Source organism: Microtus ochrogaster, unplaced genomic scaffold (assembly GCF_000317375.1).
Source record: "Microtus ochrogaster isolate Prairie Vole_2 unplaced genomic scaffold, MicOch1.0 UNK41, whole genome shotgun sequence".
In the NCBI taxonomy this organism is placed as follows: domain Eukaryota; kingdom Metazoa; phylum Chordata; class Mammalia; order Rodentia; family Cricetidae; genus Microtus; species Microtus ochrogaster.
The window spans coordinates 573967-594305 of record NW_004949139.1 but is presented as its reverse complement, the minus strand read 5'-3'; the positions used below and the strand labels follow the sequence as shown (position 1 = coordinate 594305).

At 41.9% G+C, this 20339-nt stretch overlaps 1 protein-coding gene across 4 annotated transcripts in view; it reads right to left on the bottom strand.

The window, feature by feature from the left end:
* The window catches only part of Fam168a (family with sequence similarity 168 member A), a 141100-nt gene that overhangs the window by 16103 nt on the left and 104658 nt on the right, over positions 1 to 20339 (bottom strand). For 2 of the 4 annotated variants that reach the window (XM_005368776.3, XM_005368775.2), the window contains exons 3-5: positions 15954 to 16034; positions 10782 to 10808; positions 5065 to 5190 (exon numbers count right to left, since the gene is read on the bottom strand). In XM_005368776.3, coding sequence (XP_005368833.1) covers positions 5065 to 5190; positions 10782 to 10808; positions 15954 to 16034 — 234 coding nt within the window. Of the gene's footprint in view, positions 1 to 5064; positions 5191 to 10781; positions 10809 to 15953; positions 16035 to 17069; positions 17166 to 20339 lie in introns of those variants that run through there. The other 2 variants (XM_026790092.1, XM_005368777.2) reach the window with 2 other exon arrangements.

Here is a 20339-nt window from a genome sequence, read left to right as displayed (position 1 = left end):
TAGGTGTGTACGGGACACTGTGTGTACGGGACACTGTGTGTGTACGGGACACTGTGTGTGTACGGGACACTGTGTGTGTATGGGACACTGTGTGTGTATAGGACACTGTGTGTACGGGACACTATGTGTGTACGGGACACTATGTGTGTACGGGACACTATGTGTGTATAGGACACTATGAATCAGAAGCCACTGTCTACAGATGCATCACCTACAGAGCAGGGATCACAAGCAGCATGGGAACTGACAGGGCCCCTGTAAACAGGCTGTTTCTCTGTCACTACATAGAGGCAGTAGTAAGCTTCCTCTTGTGGGGCATATGATCATGGACTGCTCTTAAAAACTACAAGAGGGGGGCTGGAGAGATGGCTCAGAGGTTAAGAACACTGACTGTTATTCCGGAGGTCCTGAGTTCAATTCCCAGCAACCACATGGTGGCTCACAACCATCTATAATGAGATCTGGTGCCCTCTTCTGGCCTGCAGGTATACATGGAGGCTGAACATTGTATGCATAATAAATAATAATAATAATAAAAAAAACTACAAGAGGCAAGAGCTTGGCTGTGGTCTGTTCCAAATTGCAACACAAACTCCAGGGCTCCAAGATTCTAAAATTTTATGATTCTTTAACAAGCCAATAATACGGGCAGCTTTTGTTTTGTTTTGTTTTAAATGTGCCTGGAGAACATGCTCTGGACTTTCTAGCTTTCTCAGGAAAGGCGTACCACGTCATCTAAGCCACAAAAGCAACCACATTACAAAGTGGGCTGTTCCTCTGCAGAGAATCAAAAAGTTCTAGGAGAATGCAGTAGAATTTGGTTCCTGATGGCTGGAGAGATGGCTCAGTGGTTAAGAACACTGGCTGTTCTTCCAGAGGTCCTGAGTTCAATTCCCAGCAACCACATGGTAGCTCACAACCATCTGTAATGAGGTCTGGTGCCCTCTTCTGACCTGTATGCATACACACAGGCAGAACACTGTATTCATAATAAATACACCTTAAAAATAGATATAATAAAATAATAAAAATGATTTGTTTAAAAAAAGAATCTAGCCGGGCGGTGGTGGCGCACGCCTTTAATCCCAGCACTTGGGAGGCAGAGGCAGGTGGATCTCTGTGAGTTCGAGACCAGCCTGGTCTACAAGAGCTAGTTCCAGGACAGGCTCCAAAGCCACAGAGAAACCCTGTCTCAAAAAACCAAAAAAATAAAAAAAATAAAATAAAATAAAATAAAATAAAAAATAAAAAAAGAATCTAGTTTCCATATATGAGAATAACCTTATGGAGAATGTTTCCCCGCCCCTTCATGTTATGAGACAAGACACACACACTCAAAATATAAATCAGTATCTAAACAGCCGTGGCTGGTTATAGCCTGCTTTGCATCTCTAGATGTTTGGGATGGGAGGCAGAACTCCAGATCTTAGAGAACTCTACCATGAGAACTTCAGAGATGAGAGATGCTAACAGAGAGACTGCACACAGAAGCATGCTGTAACCATGATGCGACTCATCAGGGACAGGAGGAGCTTCCTAAGGCTGCAGAAACCACCCAAGCTCAGGTCTTTTTCCTGAAACCCTTTCAAGTCAGCTTCTTATATTGGGAATATCTTCAGTTGGACTAGATCATTTCAGAGGGCATTTTGATGTTAACATTCTAAGTCTTTAGTATTTCAGTAGGACATCTATGAGGACATCATCTTCACCCTGTCCATACCCCTGGGGAACACTGAAAATCTAGGGCTAATATCCTGGGCTTAGATATCATAAAAGTTAGGGTTTACTACTTTGTGCATCTACTAAGTAAAAGAAGCTGTTGGGTTTGTTGCAAAAATATCTCATGGGTTTTTACTCAAATAAATTTAGACCAACTGGAAGGCTAGTTTGAAACGAATGCTAAATCTGAAGGTCACAGAATGGGAACTTTGGGATGCTATACCTTAAAGGCATTTGAGACCTATTCTGAGGAAGAACCTATAACTTAGAAAGTAATTTTTTCAAAATTGCACATCATATCTACAGCCATAGAGCCGAGGTCAGAGTTAATGTTGCCTTGGGCAAAGCTGTTTCTGAGTTAAATGTCTCTACAGTACAATACTGGACATCTGGTGTACTGGCCTTCATATCCCCGTTTCACTAAAGCCTGTGTCTAGAAGTGCCAACTCTGCCTTATAAAGAGGTTTTGTTTATGAGCCGCCTCTGTCTGTCTCAGGTTCCTAGCTATAGGTGTAGGCTATATCAGATGGAAGCACTGGCAAGATGAAGCTGCTGTAGCCCTCTCTTCAACCCTGCTTCACTGTCAAAAATCCTTTTCAGTTGTAGAGCCCACTACCTTACACTAATTGCTTTGTTGATCTTCGGCTTTATACATCAGGACAAATTCTGGAAAAAATAACACTGTAGGTCTGAACCTTGTCTTGACCTCAGTTTTCTTGTTGGTGGTTAAACCCTCAAGCACTGAGTAAGTAAGAGGGATACCTAATTATGAACATGTGTTATCAACTGTTGGTTAAATTGGTGTGAATTTGTCAAAGTGCCCTGAGAGCACTGTGGTACTAAAAAGCAACAAAATCTGAATGCTTGGAGGAACTTTTGTGAGCCTGCATGAGTGAGTCAGACAATCCCGAATCCTTCTAAACGTTTTATCCATTTATATAATACTTGCTTGAAAAAGAGTGATTCATCTTGGTCCTACCTAGAAACTTGACAGCCTGTCCAAGAGGGGAGAGCAGGATGTAACTACTGTATATTTCTGTGGGACTTTTACAAGATTTTAGCACAGAAGGTAAGGCATTCTGAGGCTTCCTCACTGTAGGAATGAGGACCTTATTCCTAGAGATACGAGCAAAGCCTTGAGAGCTAGCTCACTGATGAGGGAGCTGGAGAGGACTTTGTGAAAAGCTCACAGCTCTACAGCGAGGGGTCAGGAGCCCAATAGCTAGCACAGACTTTAAAGGTGACCTGGTCCAAGGTGTTCAGTTCTAGAGACTACTGACCAAAGCAGAGCCACGAATTATCCAGTCACATAGAATCAAGACTAGAGTCCACTATCTTCCACACCAGGCCTCTTTCTGCTGCACTGTAGTAACTGTGCCTTTATTCACGTACATCCACATTTATGGACTACACACGTATCAATTTACATTATATAACTTTAATTATGTTCATTCAATTCTACTTAAGGAACATGGAAAAACTCCTTATAGCTGCCATTCCTCTCATTATTCTTTTTGAGACCAACTCTCACTATGTACCTCAGATTGACCTAAAAGTTGCTATGTGGCCTAGGTTGGCCTTGAAATTGTGATCCTCTTGCTTTAGCCTTCTGCTAAGCTACTGCGGTACCTCATTTGTCTTTTGAAAGAGTCAGGAGCCGGGTGGTGGGGGCGCACGCCTTTAATCTCTGTGAGTTCAAGGCCAGCCTGGTCTACAAGAGCTAGTTCCAGGACAGGAACCAAAAGCTAGGGAGAAACCCTGTCTCGAAAAATCCAAATAAATAAATAAATAAATAAATAAATAAATAAAAGATTTGCTCTTATTTTATGTGTATGAATTTAGCTGTGTGCATGTACGGGCCTCAAATTTGTGCCTAAAACACAAAGAGGTCAGAAGAACGCACTGGGTTACCTGAACTGGAGTTGCAGATGGTGGTAAACTGCCTTATGGGTGTTGGGGATTGAACCTGGGTCCTCTGGAAGAGCAGTCAGTGCTCTCAACTGCTGAGCTATGTCTCTAGCCCCAACAATGGATATTTTACACTTGATCTCAGCAAAAAGGCTGAGAAGCAATGACATTGGGTAATTAAAAGAAAAGAAAACAAATTCAATGAATTTTCCTAGCCTACCTAGTAAGTTACTTTTCTATAACATTTTGCTAAGGGTTTGTCCAGTTCCTGCTGGCGTAAATTCAGAAACCAGCGCTCATTAGCTCATCACATCCAAAGCCAGTCATTCCAATGCCCAACAGCTGCCACAGGCACAAGTTCTTCCACTCAGCAATTTCTAAATGATGGTCCTGACCGGAGTCATCTGTGTTACCAATCAGCTGAAAAGGTGACAACATTAGTAAGCCTCAGGCTGAACATGACCAATGTGGCAACTGGTGTCTGTCCATGTCATACCATGTTCCCAAAGTGTGCATAAACTAGGGCAGTGTTTCTTATACAGAGGAATACTGAGCCCTATCTGGAGACATTTTTGGTAGTGACAATGATACTTTATTTATTTATTTATTCATTCATTCATTCATTCATTCATTTATTTATTTATTATGTATACAATATTCTGTCTGTGTGTATGCCTGCAGTCCAGAAGAGGGCGCCAGATCTCATTACAGATGGCTGTGAGCCACCATGTGGTTGCTGGGAATTGAACTCAGGACCATTGGTTAAGGCAATGCTCTTAACCGCTGAGCCATCTCTCCAGCCCCATGACAATGATCTAACAGAGAAGTTACAGTCACTGCTAAACATCCTACCATGCATAGGAAAAAACTCATGTGTCCCAGATGCCAACAGTGCTAAGGTCAGAAATCCTGTGGGTAGGAAGAGACACACAAAGCCTTCAACTGTGCCTTGATCCTTCCCCTAAAATGAAGTCATTGTCTTTCACAAACCCAACTTCTTGACCCAGGCGCACTCCTCCCTCACTGCTGTGGATATCTCGAAGGCATGATCACAGATGATCATCATTCTTGAATGACAAAAGCCATTTTTTTTTTTTGCATGACTAGAAGAACCTCTTAAAACAGTGTTTATACTAAAAATGTCATTTTAAAAATTACCTTTCCTGGTTGGGTGGTGGTGGCACACGCCTTTAATCCCAGCACTTGGGAGGCAAAGGCAGGCAGATCTCTGTGAGTTCAAGAGCAGCCTGGTCTACAAGAGCAAGTTCCAGGACAGGCACCAAAGTTACAGAGAAACGCTGTCTCAACCCCCCCCAAACAAAACAAACAAACAACAACAACAACAACAATCCCCCCCAATCCCTTTCCTTTCTTCCTAACGAACAAATCTGTCCCGACCAAGGGGAGCAAGGAGAGGAGGAGACAGGCTGTATTTACTGAAAGCCGCAGAGGAGGCTTGGTAAGTTCGGTTCTCGGTCCCGGTGTCCACTGGGAGGTGGAAGGTGCCTTCAGTGCCGCAGGACGATGAGCTCTGTGGCCAGGCCTGTTTCATCAGCAGAGTGGCTTGGGGAAAACACAAAAATGGCATTAGGCAGAGTATGAAGTGGGCACCACCAATCACAGACACAAAAGCAAGGGTCTTGTGCCAGACAGAAACATAACTCAAAGGAGCCTGCTCAGACACACAATGATTCAGCCTTCTTGAGATGGGGAGTGGGTGGGAGAAGTGCTGAAGTGAGCTTCTAAAGGACCTCCAAGGAAGCCTACACTTAAAAACTGAGAATCAGGACTTTTCTATCTGATCTAAACTGTGGTGTATTCCACTACTACTTCCTCATTAACATGAAGACACTGGAATTCTTTTTTTTTTAATATTTATTTATTTACTATGTATACAGTATACAATATTCTGTCTGTGTGTATGTCTGCAGACCAGAAGAGGGCAGCAGACCTCATTACAGAGGGTTGTGAGCCACCATGTGGTTGCCGGGAATTGAACTCATGACCTTTGGAAGAGCAGGCAATGCTCTTAACCACTGAGCCATCTCTCCAGCCCCAACACTGGAATTCTTTTTTTTTTTTTTTTTTGGTTTTTCGAGACAGGGTTTCTCTGTGGTTTTGGAGCCTGTCCTGGAACTAGCTCTGTAGACCAGGCTGGTCTCGAACTCACAGAGATCCGCCTGCCTTTTTTTTTTTTTTTTTTTTTTTTGAAACACTGGAATTCTTTAACAGTGTACTGGGCCAAATTAACTGAGTCTTAAAATATCCCTCTGGTCTGAAATCTCATCTGGAGGTATGGTTGTGATGTATGGAGGTACGTTGTGGGTTGCACCAGGTATGGTGGCACAGTCCTTTAATCCAAGCACTTGGGAGGCAGAGGTCAGCCTGCGCTACGCAGTGAAACTCTGTCTTAAAAAAACAAAAAACAAACAAACAAAAAGTTGTGAATTGCTTCCAAGTAACTACCATTTTACATGAGTCTTGCTGGAATAGCATCTCCTCTAACAGATTGTGATGAGCTGGGACCATGGCTGCACTATTAGCTATCAAGGGGGCACTCCTTGCCAACCCCTGCTGCACATTAGCCAGGGGCAGATGGACACACCTTGTGCATATGTCTGAAAATCTAATCAGTGCTAATGGATGCTCCAACTGAGTTAGAGATGAACCTTTGGCCATCATGAAAGTGTCAAAATTGGGGTAGGTATATTATAGAAATTAGTTTGAAATCTGTAGAGACTTCACAGGAAAGCTCAAAGCTCAACTTAAATTTCATTAAGTGTTCTAGATGTGGGGAATGTCTTAAAAAACTTACCGTCATGGTATCCTGAGGGAAAGGAAAGAGAGGAAATAGGAGATAAATGCCTTAAAAAAAAAAAAAAGGAAGGAAGGAAGAAGAAAAGAAGGAAGGAAAGGAAAAAAGAAAACTATTCTTTTACATACCAGGAGACACTTTTTTATCTAAATTTCTATCTTATAGTTAAAAAAGGATTAATTTCTTTCTTTATCACATCTTTTACAATCTAATAAGATCTTGGGAGTCTTAGACACAGTGCTAACAGATTGTTATGTTAACAGAAGTAGGGCTGGACTGGCAACAATCAGATAAACTTGAAATATTTTAATAAAGGGTTAAGGAAAGACAGGGAAGCATAAGAAGAAAGTCTGCTGGTCACATTGATTCCTACAGGATCTGCTACCTCCGGAGAGATTCTGCAATGCCTTTGTGGCCTGGTTTCCAACTAACATCTCTATTCCTTCTATCACAGAATTATAATGGCTAGAGAAGGCTGTGGATTCTGCTGTTGTTTTTTTTTTTTTTTTTCTGAACTAGAATCAGAACGTAGCTGCATAGGCTGACTGTGCTTGCATTAATGGCCCGCAATATATATAGCAAATGCTGAGGAATGAGAAGGAAATCATGGGCAGGAGAGTGACACTAAAAGGAGAATCTGGCAAGAGAAATAAATGGAGACAACACAATTCCATGTAGAGCCCAGAGTCCTTACTAGACAGCCAGACACAGTTGTGTAGCCCCTGCAGGAGGAGGGAATCTACTTTAAATAAACATCTTCAGTGTTTTTGTCCAGAAGGTGGAAGGACCCAATTAGTGTCAAAATCTTATCACAATGTCTCCAAATTCAGGGATTGATATTCCATGTGGCTGGAAGGCCACAACTGTCCTCAAACAATTCCCTGCTGTGTCAAATGTGTAGCTCTGAGAAGTCAAATAGAGCAGTTCCATGCCCTAAGATCTCAGTGAGGCTCTACCAAGGACCAAGAGGTCTAAATTTGGTCATAAGAATTTGGAAAATTTAGAAGTCCTGGGTCCTGATTTGTTCTATTTTTGGCTTTTTTTTTTCCTTCTTCTAAGTGAGGGCATACTTACAATTTTCATTATAAGACAAAAGTCTGACAATTGCCTGAAGGACTGTGTGACAACTGAAGTTAAATCAAAGTTAGCCACAGAATACTGAGGCCTAGCTGTACTCAGCACTGAGGGGAGTGCCACGGTGGACAGGAACACGCCTGGGTTACGTCACTGCACACAAGGTACTACTGTTGACTGGGGATATAACTCAGCCACACATCAACCAGGGAGTGAACAAGACAGCATGTCACAGTACAGTAATGTTGTAGTTTAACTGGGAAAGAAGCAAGTGCCACTGTGTCATTGATTGTCTTTCCTAAGTGATCACTTAGGCTAAACTTTACATTTTTCAAATAAAGGGGAAGTTTCTTCAGGTTTTATTAGATACTGGAAGCAAACAGAATTTTCTGTGTCTTTTCTTTTTGTTTGTTTGTTTTTTGAGACAGGAGTTCTTTGTGTATTAGTCCTGGCTCTTCTGGAACTGAGAGATCCACCTGCCTCTGCCTCCTTGGGTCTGGGGTTAAGACTGCTCCACCACATCCAGTTGTGTCTTTTCTTTATGCTAGAATAGTCAATAATTTAAATAATCAGATACATGTGAAGACAGAATGAAAATGATTTTTTAGCAGTCACTTAAACTCTTCATTAACTGTATGATTCCGTTTCTCTGTTCAGCTCTACAGCAATCCTTTTGATGGTGGCAGCTATGCAGAGCTCAGCTGCTCCATGAAACCAATCCCAATCGTATGAAACTTTTAGCAGCATGGCTATAGACAGGTCTCCCCTGTCAGGCAGACCTGTTTTGGGATGCCGAAGAGGAACTACTTCTTAAAAATGTTTTATTCTTTGAATTAAGCAATAGTTGAATACAGATGTATCACATATGAAAACATTATTAAGCTGTTCACTTAAGACTTTATGTACTTACTATAAATGTGTAAAAAGAACAGAAAGGGGAAAACCAAACCATGTGGAGGGCTATGACCCCTGTCACAGCAGGCTCCCACATCTAGCTGCTGAGTTGTTCACTTCTTGGATATGGGACCCTCACGCCCTTTGACACTAGAACAGTCTGTTAAGCACATTCACAAAGAGAGGCAGCAAGGGACCATCGTCCTGAACCATGTGCTGAGTCAGGAAGGATGAGATCCAGCCTGGACTCTGCCATTTATTGGCTGTGTGACCTTGGGCAAGTCACTTGGTTGTCAGTTTTGTTGTACTGTAAATGGCGAACTAATCACTCCCTGGCTGCTTCACAGACTGACAGACAGATCATCAGTCTTAATGGTTTCTAGTTCTGGTAGCTGTGTGCTTCTATCCCTAGAGATGTGGCCAACTCTAGTTCAAACTCTATCTTTGATCTCAGCCACTCCCACTGCTTCTTAATGCTTTGGTTCTGTTTGTTTTAACTTGTCCCTTCTAATCTCCAAGCCATACTGGTCTAAAACTCTAAATAAAGTTTAGAAACATTTCATGGTTCTCTGTTGCCTACAGGCTGCAGACTCGACTCTGCATTCACCACTCCCCTGACCTAATACTGATGCTCTCTTGTGGTTTGAACTGAAATATTCTACATTGGCTCATAAGTTTAAGCACTTGGTCTCTGGTTGGAGGTGCCATTTTGGAAGGTTGTGGAACCTTTAGGTGGCAGAGTTTTGGGAGAAGTAGCTCACTGGGGGTGGGCTTTGAGGTTTTATAGGCTCGTCCTACTTCTTGACCAGTCTTCTCCCTGACTGACACATCTGTCTCTGCTCTCTAATCTTTATCTCACTCTCCAACCCACACTACTGTGCACAACTCTTCTCATTCCCAGAGTCCGCCGGGGACTTTGTTTCTCCGAGGTCTATCCACTCTACCAGCTCTTCTGGCTCACAGGTCACCATGAGGTCTTTGCCTCTGTGCACTCTGACCGCATCATCCCACATAGTTGACTACCTCAGTTCCCGTAAGGCCTGGTGTAGAACTGTGTGAAGTTCTCCATTCACACTCGATGTAAAGGTCAGTGGTTCTCACCCTTCCTACTGCTGCAACCCTCTAACACAGTTCCTCATGCTGTGGGTGACCCCCAACCATAATAATTTTGCTGTTAGGAATCAAAATATAAATCTGTGTTTTCCTATGGTGTTATGTGACCCCTGTAAAAGGGTCTTTAAACGCCAAAGGGTTCATGACCCACAGGTTGAGAATCACTGCTTTAATTGGAAGCAGGAGTAGCATGCAGCCTTCTCTAGCATTTTAGAGTTGTTTGAGTTCATATATTCTGCAGCAAACAAACAAACAAACAAAGCCAAAAAAACCCCAGCCTCTTATAAGTGGTAAGTGAAACAGTTTTGTAGCTAGCACTATTGAAATAATAAAAATTACAAGAGGATGGCATGTTAGCATTTGAAAGAACCTTGAGATCATGTGATATGAAAAACTTTATGGCCTGGGGACATTAGTAAGTTGCTCAAGATCACACAGCCTACAGCAGTAGTGAAAAGAAATTTCATAGCTCATCTTCTGAAAGATGTACCATGTGTAAAAATTTCACTTTTCTACAGCAAGATTAAAAGTTGGGAAAACATTCAAAGACTTCACAGAAACATCATGAGTGTGGTAAAAGTGGCAAGTTTCTCCCATGGTCCCTTACTGTCTACAAGAAAGACCTAGTCAAGTTACACTGTTGGGACCCTCACAGGTGCCCAGAAGTTCCCGTGGTGCCTTGGTCCTGGAGTCCACACTGCCCAGAGAACTCAACTCAGATCTCTCACCCACTGGCACACTTGGCCCATACCTTTCATCATCCAGAAAAATGCTCCGAAAATGAGGATGAAGGCAACAGAGTGTATCTAAGGTCAACCAGGTCTTCAAACATGTCAGACTGCTAATAGAGATGGAAAATCTGAGCCTGCGGCCATCTGACTGTATTTTGTATTATTTATAATAGTCATAATCAAGGGGCTCCTCAGAGCCTATCAAAAAGCCAAAAGAGGAGCCACACACAGACCCTAGAATTTTCATTCATTTGTTTGAATCAGGCAGTCAGGTTAAGGTGTGCGATGCCTTTTAGTGCCATGATCCTTTATTGCAGCCCTATGGGAATGGTTCATGTGTGTCTCCAACCCATGATTTTGCACCATCAGACATGTTCCTGCATGCTATAGGAACTGCTGCTGAGCCACCTGGGGGAGCCCAAGCCTAGGAGGTGGGATTTGGGGAGGAAAGGACAGGGAATCTACCATTGTTACAAGATAACACATTCATAGGCCATAATACAGATGAGGAAAAATAGCTCTCCTACCATAAGCTGAATGCAGGAACTGAAACTCTGTTGGACAGAAATGTTAGTTGAAATTACCACTAGGAATTGTGCAAAGTTGTACATACTGCAGTTATATAACAGACTTGTTTCAAGACAGCAGTTTCCCCCAGGCTGCATAAGAAGCAGTGAATGGAGAAAATGGGAATTACCTCCCCCTGGAAAGGGTGACAGACTTGCCATCCAGGAAAGTTCATCAGTTGCAGAGAAGCACCTCCCTGGGTGCCACATGATCTTTCAGAGAAGTAACCGAAAAGTTCCTCTTCTTTGCTTGTTCATCTTAAGACCACTTCAAAAATCATGGCCATCACAGGCCTCTCAGAGAACCAGGCTCAGTACAGAGATATTCCATCTAGGACATGTTATGCTGTAGAAGGAACATGGCTATAGGATCAGACAAATGGGTTTGAATCTCAGATTCATGGCATTTTTGAGGGGTGGTTTAAGTGCTCTGTCTGCATGTTTGCTTGCATGCCCGAAGAGGGCAGCAGATCCCATTGTAGATGGGTGTGCATCACTAGGTGGTTGCTAGGACCTCTGGAAGGGCACTCTTAACTGCTAAGCTATCTCTCTGGCCCCAAATCCATGGCATTTTAAATCTAATTCTGAAAGTTACTTAATATTCTCTGAGCTAAACTGGAGGCAAGAAACTCTAGCTTACAAGACAAAGGTAAAAAGGCACACTTGTAACTTGTACAGGTGTTTAGAAACAGATTATTTTCCTCTACTTTCCCCCAAGTTTAGAATATCTAAAATGGGAATGGGAAAATCATATGCATACTTCAGTGGGAGACAAGAGACAAGAACATGTGTTTTTGTTTTTCCCTCCCTTCCTTCCTTCCTTCCTTCCTTCCTTCCTTCCTTCCTTCCTTCCTTCCTTCCTCCCTCCCTCCCTCCCTCCCTCCCTCCCTCCCTTTTGGTTTTTGAGACAGGGTTTCTCTGTGTAACAGTCCTAGCTGTCCTGGAACTCACTCTGTAGACCAGGCTGGCCTCAAACTCACAGAGATTCACCTGCCTCTGCCTCCCAAGTGCTGGGATTAAAAGTTTGCACCACTACCGCCCGGCTTGTTTTTTTTTGTTTTCTGAGACAGGGTTTCTATGCATAACAGTCCTGGCTGTTCTGGAATTAGCTCTTGTAGACCAGGCTGGCCTTGAACTCACAGAGACCAAGTGCTGGGATTAAAAAACATGGGCCACCACTGCCTGGCTGAGAACATGCTTCTTATGAGAGAGTTTTGACATTAGTTTTCTATTTATTTTTTCACTTTCAAATTACATTATCATTTTTATCATAAGCCGTTTGCTCCCTGAATTCTAAAAAAAAAAAAAAAAGTCGTGGCCAGCTTTTGCCTTCTGCAAAGTATCTAAATACAGTCCCTGAAGTTGGTAAGCACTTGGGAAGAAGCCCAGGTACCCACAGGGCTTTCAGAACCAATGGAAGAATGAGCTTTCCCCTGTATCCTGAACAGATTAACTTAAGGGAGCACAGAGCTGCTAGAAATAGCTCTCTGTGAGCAATTTCTTAGTCTCCTTGAAGTAACTGAAGGAAATTTAAACTTTCACGGCTGCTCCTTAGAGGCACTTCTCTGCATCACAAATGGCCAGCTCTGGCAAGAAGCTGAGAGTCACCTATAAATTTCCCTCAAACCTTGAGCCTTTATGGCAAGAGCTTCACCCCCAATAATCAGACCTGTGAAGGTAGAGGTCAGCCACAAAATATGAAATAGACCCAGCTATGAGTGTGTGAGCATGAGTGTGTGTATGTCTCAAAAGGGAGAGGTCTCCCTCCCCGCCAGTCACACAAACATCTGAAACAGTTAATTCAGTCTGATACCTCTTTTTTCCTTGCCTTCCATACTGATTTTGCAGTAAGGATGGCCTACTCTTGATCTTCCTGTCTTCAACTCCCAAGTGTAAGGCTAATAGTGTGTGTCACTATGCCTGGCCAGTGTGGGCTCGCTAACACAATGCACCAGTGCCATCCTTTATTGTGTATTTTGGTTTCTGAGCAAATGGTCTGGCTTAATCATAGATTAAAATATGTTGACTTTTAAAAACATTAATCAGGTTGAATAACGGTTTTTTGTTTTGTTTTTTAACTTGACTATTTGAAATGTAACACTCTACCTACGCCAGCAGCTTTCCAGGCTCTTCATGGTTTTAATAATCTCAGAGCCCAGCAGTGATAGTGCAGGCCTTTAATCCCAGCCTCGGGAGGCAAAGGCAGGTGGATCTCTGTGAGTTCCAGGACAGGCTCCAAAGCTAGAGAAACCCTGCCTTGAAAAACAAACAAACAACCCACTATCACCATCACCACCAAATAATAACAACAATAACAACAACAACAACAAAAAAACCCACAAAAAAACAGAAACAGTTTCCGACTCCTCTCTGCACTGCTGCTTTCTCCAGGCTGGTAGCTCCTATCTAACACCTCAGTGCTGCCCACTGCTTCAGCAGCGACAGACAGTTAAGAGTTTTGGTACCGTGGCAGGATGCCAGAATGTGGTTCTAGTTGCCGAACTTCTTTAAGCTTGTTTTCCCAATTGGAAATTGTGGGGGGAAAAGTACTCAGTATGTTGTAATATAAAAAACAAGCTAATATCCATAAAGAGCTTCAAATTACTGCTAACACAAAGGAAACATTGAATTAATCATAGTTTTTGTTGTTTTAGTTCTCTCTCTCTCTCTCTCTCTCTCTCTCTCTCTCTCTCTCTCTCTCTCTCTCTCCCTCTCCTTTCTTTACCTTTTTTAAGGGTCTCATTATATAGCCCTAGTGGGCCCAGAACTTAACTATATAGACCAGGCTGGCCTGGAACTCACTCATAGAGACCCATTTGCTTCCATTTCCCAAATGCTGGGATAAAGGCATGCACCACTATACCTTTAACAGCAGTATTTTATTCTTGCCAATTACATGACAAATTGCCCCTTAAATAATTCTAAAATCTCTCACCAGAATACTGTGAGAAATTAGTTCACTGGTAGGGCTTGGAGCCTGAACCAAATGGGTGCTAGCCCTGAGCTTCTCCCCCACTGAGGCACTCTACCTCCTCCTGTCACTCAATTTCCCAAACAAGGAAGGAAACTGAACACAGGAGCCCTGTTTGCCAGCGGCTGGGAGGACTGGTTCTGTGCTATTCTGCATCTGGGACTTGTTTAGTACTTGCTCCTTCCCATGAGTGTGCACTTAATCCTACTGACACCTGTTCTCCTGCACATCCCCTTCCACACTGCGCCTTTGTCTCTCTTTCCTGGTGGCCAAGTTTCTGGAAAGCGTACTTCCGTGCTATACATCACTTCTCCTTTCTTGCTTCACTGCACTCTGCCTTCCAGTCTCACCACCTCCCTGACTACAGCCACAAGAGACTGAATTAAAGAATTCTTTTTTAAAAAATAATTTATTTTTAATTTATGTGCATTGGTGTGGATGAATGTCTGTGTGAGGGTGTCAGTTACAGACAGTTGTGAGCTGCCATGTGGGTACTGGGAATTGAATTCGGGTCCTCTAGAAGAACAGTCAATTCTCCCAACTGCTGAGTCATCTCTCCAGCCCAGAATTAAAGAATTCTTGAGGGCTTTTCAACTCCATAATATTCACTGAAACGGAGGAGGGAGGATGTAACATTTAATGTCTTTCCAAATCTGTTCCTTGTAGTCTGTAGCTCAGATTTATCCAGTCCTTCTCAGTCTATCTTCAACCAAACCTACTAGTTCTAGGCTCAGCAGTCAGGCTTCACACCTCCACCTTGCCTTTCCAAGCATGCTCTGCCCAGTAACATGTCCGCCTCCCTTGTGTGTTTCCAAAGGCCCCTCCTACTTCTACCTCAAGTCTCCACTGTCACTATCACCTCAAGGTAGATTGTGGTTCTACCTCTGTTCTAATCTGTGTTCTTTTTATATTACTTTCTGTACTGTAGCATAATTCATTTATTAATATGCCATGATCCAAAATTAATTAGCTCCTTTAGGCAAAGATGACAACTTTTTCTTTTTTTTTTCAAGAATTTTTTTAAGATTTATTTTACTTTATTTTATGTGCATTGGTGTGAAGGTCTCAGATCCCCTGGAACTGGATTTGCAGATAGTTGTGAGCTGCCATGTGGGTACTGGGAATTGAATCTGGGTCCTCTGGAAGAATAGTCAGTGCTCTTAACCACCAAGCCATCTCTCCAGCCCCAACTTTTACTTTTTCTATCCCAGAATAGAGGATATACAACAAATGCTTAGTGAGTGAATAAAGAATTTATGTAAAGTCATCTGCAACCCTGAGGTAAATGGTTACACGTGAATTTTGGAACAGTGACTTATCCAAGGCTGTACACCTATGGAGAAGACGAATCAGGATTCAAACCCAGGACTTCAAATCGTAGAACCCATTCCCTTTCCTGACCATGAGTGTTGAGCACTGACTGAGCCCAGGAGCAACATTAGTGGTTCAATATTTTCTTTCTTTAGCCTCTCTCTCTGTCTCTCTCTCTCTCTGTCTCTCTCTGTCTGTCTCTTTCTCTGTCTCTGTCTCTCTCTCTCGCTATGAACTCAAGCTGGCCTCAGCCTCCAGGTGCAGGGATTACAAGTGTATGCCATCATACCTAGCATCTTCTTCAGTATTTCAAACCCATTTTAATCTCTCTGTTCAAGAAGTGTTCTATGTCTTCTATTTCTGGAAAACAAGTAAATTGTCTTAGCCTGTAAAAAGGCTCTTTACTCTGGTGGCAAGTCTATCACTCTGTTCCAAATTTATACCCCAGAAGGAAAGGGCAGGAAGGGGAATGAGTGGAGGGAATGAGTGGAGGGAGGGAGGGAACAAGAGAATGATTCCCAATGGCAGCCTCAGGCAGGACTGAACAAAAAATTAATTTGGACATTGCTTGAGAGAGATGAAGCAGTATCAGGGGGAGGTGGCATGTCTCATATAGCCCAGTATAGGAGAGAAGGACCACCCTTAAGTCCCAGGAGAATGAAGGAGGTTCTGCTCCCACTCCCACCCCAAGGTTGTTCTGCCCCAGTTCCCAGAGGGGATTCCAAAGAGAATCAAGCCAGAACTGGCTGACTCCAGGCAGTCTCAAGAGAAGGACCAACTGGTGGATTTGTTTTTACCAATGAAGGCCTACTTCCATCTCTTCATCCCTGCTGCTCCCACCCATTGCTTACCTGGAGCATAACTGGGGCTATTGGTCGGGTACAGGCTGGGATTGTAGGCAGGGGCAGCTGCTGGGTAGGCTGTGGGGTAACCTACAAAGACAGAAGAAAAGCCTCACTTAGTTAGGCAAGGGGACTAGGGAGGCATGGCTTTCAGTCTTCTCACAGACTGACTCTCTCTCTCTCTCTCTCTCTCTCTCTCTCTCTCTCTCTCTCTCTCTCCTCCCTCCCTTCTTCCTTCCTTCCTTTCTTTCTCCCCGAGACAGGGTTTCTCTGTGGCTTTGGTTCCTGTCCTGGAACTAGCTCTGTAGACCAGGCTGGCCTTGAGCTCACAGAGATCCGCCTGCCTCTGCCTCCCGAGTGCTGGGGTTGAAGGTGCGCCACTGCCTGGCTTCACAGACTATTTCTGACAGTGTATAAATGAACAGATTTCAGATTTCTAAGAGGAAAGTCACCAAATGGTACAACCTTATTTTTTATAAGCAATACATGCAATATGTCTGTCTCTGCATTGCAGAATGGTAGAAACAATATTAACATTCAACAATAAAATATATAAACTTACCAGTACATTCCTGACACAACACTACTTTCTTCCCTAAAAGGTAACTTCTTCAGCACTAACAATTTTTGGTATATGACATAAAAATGAATACTTTACGTTGGCATGGACTTTGGTTTATTGATACAAATTTAAGGTCATTTTGTTATATGCATATTTCTACCCTTGTTTAAGGTATTATGTTTATACAGCTCATTTAAAAAATGTAATATATAGGGGGCTGGAGAGATGGCTCAGTGGTTAAGAGCACTGCTTGCTCTTCCAAAAGTCCTGAGTTCAATTCCCAGCAACCGCATCTGTAATGAGATCTGGTGCCCTCTTCTGGCCTGCAGGCATATATGCAGACAAAATACTGAGAATACTGTATACATAATAAATAAATAAATCTTTTAAAAATGTAATATATAATTAAAAATTACAGATTAATAGTCAGTCATTTATACTAGTCAAATTTGTAGTCATGTTAGTTAAGTTTTCTAGATATACAGAAATATATTTCAGCTAGATAATCTTCAACACTTCAAAGACCTACAGAATATGGCACTTAAAAGGTTTGAAAAACTTACACTTTTCTTGGGAGTATGACATGTCTGTTTCTGGCAACACAAATTACTTCAGAGAGGCTGATGGATAGTAAAGAAATTTGTTATGGAATTTGCATTCAATGTGACAAGGCTAGATATTTGGGCAAGAAACTGCCCTTGTCTGGACTGCTTGACAGTACGCTGTATGAACTGGACATTCAGGACCCACAGAAAAATGACTGCTGAACTTGTCAAAAGAACGGCGAGGCAGTCCTTCAGGGTTCTGCTTCATGAGAGAGTCTGCAGGACACAGAAGAAAGTGACTGACAAACTGCCGATGTAGGCAAAACAATCTTTCAAATTTCCTGCTTCATGGAAAAATCTGCCAGATACTATGGGCCTATACGCTGGAAATGATGTCCCAACATTACAAAAGAACTTTGGGTGACTGTCCAGGCAGCGAAATGTCTCCATCAATTCTAGAGTTTTAGAAGTTGCTTACAATGCACTTCCTGTTAACTTAGGTAATATATCCTTCTGGAGTCTCTGATAGAGTTGAAGACAGTTATAATTTTTTCTTAGTCATGATAAAAGATAAATTAGATATGAAACTCTAAACTCACAGACAAAATATGGATGATAGAATATTTCCTTTAATTTTACCAGATATAAATAGATTAAATATTGTGACTGTAATTCTTGCTTCATATCTGTTTTGTTTTACCATGTGAAAGTTAAAACTTTCCTTTTTATTTAGACAGAAAAGGGGAGATGATGTGGGATTCCTCTCTGTAGGCTAAGAATGTTTTATTACCATTGGTTAATAAAGAAGCTGCTTTAGCCTATGGCAGGGCGGAATATAGGTAGGGGGAAAACTAAACTGAATGCAGGGAGAAGGAAGATGGAATCAGGCAGACAACATGAAGCCACCCAAGAAGCAAGCTGCAAGGTAACAAACCACAAGCCTCGTGGTAAAATATAAAGTAACAGAAATGGGTTAACTTAAGATGTAAGAGCTAGCTAGGAATACACCTGAGCCATTGGCCAAACAGTATTGCAATTAATGTAGTTTTGTATGATTATTTGGGTCTGGGTGGCCAGGAAACGAAAGCACAGTCTCAGTTTACAAGTTTTGGTACCTATTTTGTTCATACAGTTTTCTTTTATTATTATCATATTTATTTTGTGTGAGTGAACACATGAAGGCACACACTTTTATCCACTGAGCCATCTCATCAGCCCTCAGATAGTTTTTTTATTATTTTTTTAAAAAAATAAGTTCTACTTTAAAATATTGTATTTGTGTACACCAGCATGTGGTGGGCATGCATGTACATGCACACTCACACTACTGCACATGTATGGCAGTTAGAGAATAACTTGGTGGAGTCAATTCTCCTTCTGCTATATATGGAATCCAGGGATCAAACTCAGGTCACCAGGTTTCTGTGGCAAGTGCCTTTAACCCACTGAACCATCTAGCCAACCCTAGACACTCTTATTGTTTTGAAATTCTCTAATGTACTAACTATAAAAATTGCCATTTTAACCACTTGTTATTGATTAACTGCTTAATTCCCTCCACAGTCTGACACCTGGTCGCCATCTGTCAGCACTGTTCTGGGAGGTTGCAGAACCTAGGAGATCTAGGCCACCAGGAGGGGCAGGCCTTGAGGGCTATAACTTGGCTCTGCTTTACACTCCATGTTGGTGTCCTAGCTGCTGCCTCACAGATCATGCCAAACACCATCCTTCACTGCTGTAAGGGTCTATATTCCTTGAAACCATGAACTAAAATAAATCCCACTTAAGTTATTTCTTTGAGGTAGTTTGTCACAGTGGTGAGAAAATTATCTCATACTGTTTGGGCAATTCAGAACACTTCATTACTTTCCTAGTGTTAAACACAATTGTCTTCTGTATGTTCCTAAAACGTTTTTGCCATCTCAAATAGAAACTCTGTAACCACTGGTAACTTTCAAGCCTCTAGTTCTCACTAGTAATCTAATCTACTTTTAAAAAGTTATTTCTAGAATTCATTTCTAAAGAAATAATCAGGGTCTAGGCTGGAAAGATAGCTTAATGGTTACAAGAACTGGCATATCTGTCAGTGAATCTGGGTTCAGTTCCTGGCAGTCACATGGCAGCACAAACCATTTATAACTAGTTTCAAGGGAATCTGACATTCTCTTCTGGCCTCTATTGGGACCAAGCATACCATATGATGACCAGGCATAAGTGCAGGCAAAATAACTATTTACATAAAAATAAATAGAATTTTGAAAAATGTTTCAAAGATTTTTTTTTTAGTTTTTTCCCCCAGGTTTTAAAACTTTTTACTTGTATATTTTTAAATGTATTCTCTAATTAAATTAAAATCATTTGAACATAAAAAATTGGTATCATATTTTACAGATCTCAGAACACCTTGGGTCTTTTGCATCTTATTTGAGACTTTTAACAACACTCACTCCTCTTCTCCCTCCCTGCCAGGCAGACTGCCAGGCCAGCCTTCATTGCTTGGTTCTTAATGTGAAAGGGAGAACATGATCATTTAAATTGACTCAACCTCTTTGCTGCTCACAAAATTAAACAGCTAAAAGAAGTAAAATCACACAAAAAAAACAAAAACAAAAACAAAACAAAACAAGCCGGTCGGTGGTGGCGCACGCCTTTAATCCTAGCACTCGGGAGGCAGAGGCAGGTGGATCTCTGTGAGTTCGAGACCAGCCTGGTCTACAGAGCTAGTTCCAGGACAGGCTCCAAAGCCACAGAGAAACCCTGTCTCGAAAAACCAAAAAAAAAAAAAAAAAAAAGAAGACAGACACTGTAATATACACCACACAGAACTGAGGTCCAGAATAAAAGCTCAGATTTCAACAAGAAATCAAAACCGTCTATTAGAATCTAATCAAGCAATTCAGAGAGAGAAAAAAAATTAGTTGACTAGGGAGGAGAAAAGGAAAAGATATTCAGCCACACCAGTCAAATGCAAATATATCGAACACATTATAATTTCAAACCTATCAGACAAGAAAAGAAAATCAACAGCAAATGTCAGTAAGCATCTCAAATGATATCAATATTTTGTTGAAGAATTTGACATGTGTACCCAATGGGACATTATTTTCCGGTCTTGTGATATATGTGTCTGGTTTGGGCATCAAGGTAATAATTGGCCTTAGAATGAATTAGAAAGCGTTCTTTTTTATGTTCTATATTTTGGAAGTTTGCAGTGTTCTCAGAGAACTGATGTTCTTATTTGAATACTTGTTAGACCTCAATCTGGTCTTTGTCGAAAGTTTTTTTTTT